Here is a 4,791-nt window from a genome sequence, read left to right as displayed (position 1 = left end):
TTCTAAGGAATATTCAGGGCTGATCACCTTTAGGATGGACTGGTTGGATCTCCTTGCAGTCCAAGGGACTCTCAAGAGTCTTCTCCAACACCACAGTTCAAAAGCATCAATTCCTTGACGCTCACCTTTCTTTATAGTCCAACTCTCACATCCATACATGACTACTGGGAAAACTATAGCTTTGACTAGACAGAACTTTGTTGACAAAGTAATGTCTCTGTATTTTTAATATGCTGTCTAGGTTGATTGCAACTTTTCTTCCAAGGAGCAAGCATCTTTTAATTTCATGACTGCAGTCACCATATGCAGTGATGGGACCAGAGGCCATGATCTTAGTTTTCTAAACTAAGCCAACTTTAAGCTTTAAGCCAACTTTTTCACTCTCCTCTTTCACTTTCATCAAGAGGCTCTTTAGTTCTTCTTCACTTTCTGCCATGACGGTGGTGTCATCTGCATTATCTGAGATTACTGATGTTTCTCCCGGCAATCTGGATTCCAGCTTGTGCTTCTTCCAGCCCAGCGTTTCTTTCACGGACTCACCACACACTCTCACACTATTACACTATGCCTTACGGCATTTGCTCCTGATCACAAAACTCACTTTATAGTGAATTCCCTAGACTGAACGTAAATTCCCCTCACCCGGAAACAGCTAGGCTTCTGGGGAGATAACTGACTGTGAGGTTGGAGTTGCTTTCTGCAAGACGCAGTACGCAGTATACGTACTGTGAACCAGTGCCCGTGGCCTTAATAGAAGGCGCTAAGGAGCTGGGAACCAAAGTGCGAGGGAGAATGACATGTCTCAGTTAATTCCTAGTGACTCAAACATCTTTGCTTGCCCTTCTTGTGATTCTGGGCTTTGTGGATTTAGAGGTAAGCAAAGGAGGCATGCTTCTGGGAGGGGAACATAGTGATGATTCCGGTGGTTTGAAAGGGGAGGATTTACAATGTTGGCTGAGTGAATACGAAGCTGATGCTATACAATGGGTGATGGGAGAAGAACGGCTGGAAGCTTCTGATACCGAGTGTGCATGGCTAATTTAATGGAGGACACCTGCAGTCTCAGGTCACCAGAGGCAAAGATGGAAACGACAGCTTAGACCACCCTACTTAAAAAGGCCTCTAATCCACTTGTTAGCCACTTGGTCGTGTCCTCCTCTTTGTGATGCTATGGACTGTACCCCACCAGGCTTCTCTGTTCATGGGATTCTCCAGGCAAGAATACTGGAGTGGGGTGCCATTCCCTTCTCCAGAGGTTTTTCTCCAAGCCAGGGATTGAACCCAGGTCTCCCACCTTGCAGGCAGATTCTTTATCAGCTGAGCCACCAGGGAAGCTTCTAATCCACTAACGTGAGGGCTGAAGTCAGAGGAACATGGAATAAATAATGGAAGGGAAATAAAACCTATCAGTCATGACCAAATGATTAGTTGCAAGAAGGGCAGTGGTTACAGCTGATAGATTTCTATTTGCTCTCTTATGTATTTATTTGCATATTCTACTGACCTTTCTCCTTTCCCCTTACCACATTATGCTATACAGCTTGTGTTGATGGTAGTGACATTACAAATTATTCATAGATCACAGCATGGCAGGATAGGTTTGTCATGGAGCTGGCAGGGAGGACTGCACATCATTCAAGCTCCTGGCCTTGCAGCTGCATGTAGTGTGTTAGGGGACGTCATTTCACTTCTGATTCAAGGAACAACTCAGTTTACTTAAATTGTGTGCAAATTCTACATTTTCAGATAAAAAGAACAGATCACTGGATCAGTAGATAACTGAATTTTTTATTTCCAAAATAATCAAGGTGCACAAAACTTATCAAATGAAAGAAAGATGTTGAATATGCAACCGTGAATTCTAAGAAATGTACTTAATTACATTCTCTCTTCTTCAAAGGAGAAAAAAAATCAGTTATTCCATGTGGCCAATCTTATTTCAGTAAGAATTTACATATATAGGAAATAAAATACAGAATCTGTTATAAATATCTCAATTTATTTTAAAGTATTACTGTCAAATAATCCTGATCATTAGATAACAGGTTTACCAATCTTTGTTTTTATAGATTAACAAGTTAAATTAAAAAGACACGTACAGACACCATTTTCAGTGTTACAACACAGGGACAAACACCACATACACACACGTATGCAAAATCAGAAGCATATTTTACGCCAGGGTTACTTTCTGTCCAGGTCGAAACACTGTTCCACTTTGATTTTTTCTCTTCTTTGGATTTTGAAAGCTTTCATACCTTAAAAAAAAAAAATGAGATAACATTTAATACTTATAAATGCTGAACTTACAAAACATAAACAATGGATTGCTGCAAACAAGTTTTTAAGAAACAAAAGACAGTTCTTATAAAAGTTCTTATAAGAGTTTTTAAAAGTTGAACACTACAACAGAAAAGGAACACAGAGGATGAACAGGCAAATTGGAAAAGAGAAAATACAGAGGACAATGATCAACCACTATACTGTAATCAGAGAAATGTAAGATTTTAAGACGTATACGACTTTTCTCGAAATTGGCCAAGTTTCAGTTCAGTTCAGTTGCTCGGTCATGTCCGACTCTTTGCGACCCCATGAACTGCAGCACGCCAGGCCTCCCTGTCCATCACCAACTCCCGGAGTTCACCCAAACTCATGTACATCGAGTCGGTGATGCCATCCAACCATTTCATCCTCTGTCGTCCCCTTCTCCTCCTGCCCCCAGTCCCTCCCAGCATCAGGGTCTTTTCCAATGAGTCAAGTCTTCGCACGAGGTGGCCAAGTTTAGAGAGAGACTAAAATACTTAACATTAGGGTAAGGTGAAGCTGGTACTATAACTATATTGCTATTGCTACATACATTTCTGAAAGACAATTTGGCAGTAGATTTCAAAAGCATTAAAAAAAAATGTGAGTAAACTGATGCAACAATTCTACTTCTATCCCAGTGAAATAATTAAGGATATGTGCAAACAGAGGTAAGAGAATGTTTATCACATTGCTCATACTGAAAACCTGGATGCAACTTCTATGTCCAAAAATTGGATGTTATGCCATAGCTGTACTATATAAAATGACAAAATAGTAAACTTATTTAAAATGTGAAACAATGTTAAAGATGTGTGGATGGACGAGTGACTGCTATACAGCATTATGTGCAGTGTCTTATTTTAGTAAGAGAAAACATAAGCACACAAATAAATAAGATTTGGGAGGTAATGAGGTTTAGGGAAACTGCTGGGGTTTTTTTCCCCCCTTTGTTTTCTGATTTTTCTACAATAAGCACATATTTTGTTGAAGGGGAGCAGAATATGGCCCCCCTAGTGAACCACTTTGGCACATGGATTATTTTGAGCTGAAGGAAATCAAGACCCAGCAGACCCAGGAAAGCCTTTTACCTCTCCCTTAACTGCCTTAAAGAACTGAGACTGGGGCCTGCACCAGACAGCCTCTTCCCAGACATAACTTTTTTTATCTGTGTGGCAGAGTGAAAGTCTGCTCGTCTCATCTCCTTGTGAACTGCCCTCTTCACCTCTGAAGCTTCAGGCCCCATCCCTTCCCTCAGTTCAGGACACTACAGAGGCCTCAGCTCATTGACCGCCAATAAGTCTTGTTTTTATGGGGTTCCTGTATCTACAAAACTAGTTTATCACCTGTTAACATCTTATGTCAGTAAATTATAGAGAAGCCAAAGAACCGATAAGGGAAAGTTTTTGCTACCCCTGCAGTTTGGTGCATATGGAGGCCTCCCGTCGCTGCAGGTGGGAGATCCTGGGACCTCTGACAAGAGCCAGTCAAGGGTCAGAATCCTTACCACGTCAGTCTCCTGGGTCTCTGCCTGCAGGTTCAGTGGAAGTGAGAGTGGGGAGAGTCCTTTTCTAAATTCAGAAGCAGGAGAAAAAATTTTGTGTGAACTAGTGCCTTAGCTACAGTGACTCTGGAAAAGATATCTTCTGAGTACTCTTGTTTTCTGTTGATCCAGTTCTCCCCAAACACGGCTATTTGCTTCTGTCTGTAGCTTTTGTGTCACTTCTCATAAGGAGGAAAACCAAAGAGTGGAAATGCAGTGTGTGCTGTGTGCCTAGTCGCTTAGTTGTGTCCAGCTCTTTGCAACCCCATGGACTCTAGCCTGCCAGGCTCCTCTGTCCATGGGGATTCTCCAGGCAAGAATACTGGAATGGTTGCCATGCTCTCTTCCAGGGGATCTTCCCAACCCAGGGATTGAGCCAGGGTCTCCTGCATTACAGACGGATTCTTTACCAGCTGAGCCACCAGGGGAGGTTCTAATTTACGCCCATTGTTCAAGCCCACTGGCCTCAGAGACTGGTGACTTTATGGTTCTAATAGATGTGCATTTGTTGAGACACACTGCAGTGGGTTCCCTTTATTTAAACAGATGAGGTTTCCCCTTGTTCTATGTCTTGAGAGCTTGGCTTTGTGACTGGTATGGGTTTGTGACTCTCTGTGGCTTAACCAGCAAGAAGCCAGCCAGAAGATTAAGTATCAGCTTGAATCTGATGGGCATCAAGAAAACTCAGGATCTGAGACAGGAAGTGATAAGCAGCGATCTCTGTCCAGCTGTGCCAGCTCTTAGGGAGCTGGCTTTAAGGTGTCCCAGCCCACAGGGGCCTTTGTTGGCTCAAGCTGCACTGTCTTCTTGGTGCAGGGAAGTCCCGCTCCAGGAGCTCCTGTGAGTGCAGCGGAGGGCAGGCCGGCAACTGGCGGCATCACGTGCTCTGGTGGGAGACGGGAGACTCCATCTTCACTGCCCCATTCTCACTGCCTGTGACCACG

At 43.1% G+C, this 4,791-nt stretch overlaps 1 protein-coding gene across 2 annotated transcripts in view; it reads right to left on the bottom strand.

Moving 5' to 3' along the window:
• Positions 1–1,768: 1,768 nt before the first annotated feature.
• Positions 1,769–4,791, bottom strand: part of PEX1 (peroxisomal biogenesis factor 1) — a 75,922-nt gene continuing 72,899 nt past the window's right edge. For both annotated transcript variants that reach the window (XM_010839791.1, XM_010839792.1), the window contains one exon: positions 1,769–2,258. In XM_010839791.1, coding sequence (XP_010838093.1) covers positions 2,174–2,258 — 85 coding nt within the window. In that variant the 3' untranslated portion in view covers positions 1,769–2,173. The remainder of the gene's footprint in view (positions 2,259–4,791) is intronic.

This window comes from Bison bison, unplaced genomic scaffold, assembly GCF_000754665.1.
Source record: "Bison bison bison isolate TAMUID 2011002044 unplaced genomic scaffold, Bison_UMD1.0 scf7180017864134, whole genome shotgun sequence".
Taxonomy (NCBI): Eukaryota; Metazoa; Chordata; class Mammalia; order Artiodactyla; family Bovidae; genus Bison; species Bison bison.
The sequence above is the reverse complement of the archived record's forward strand: the minus strand, read 5'-3'. Positions and strand labels throughout refer to the sequence as shown.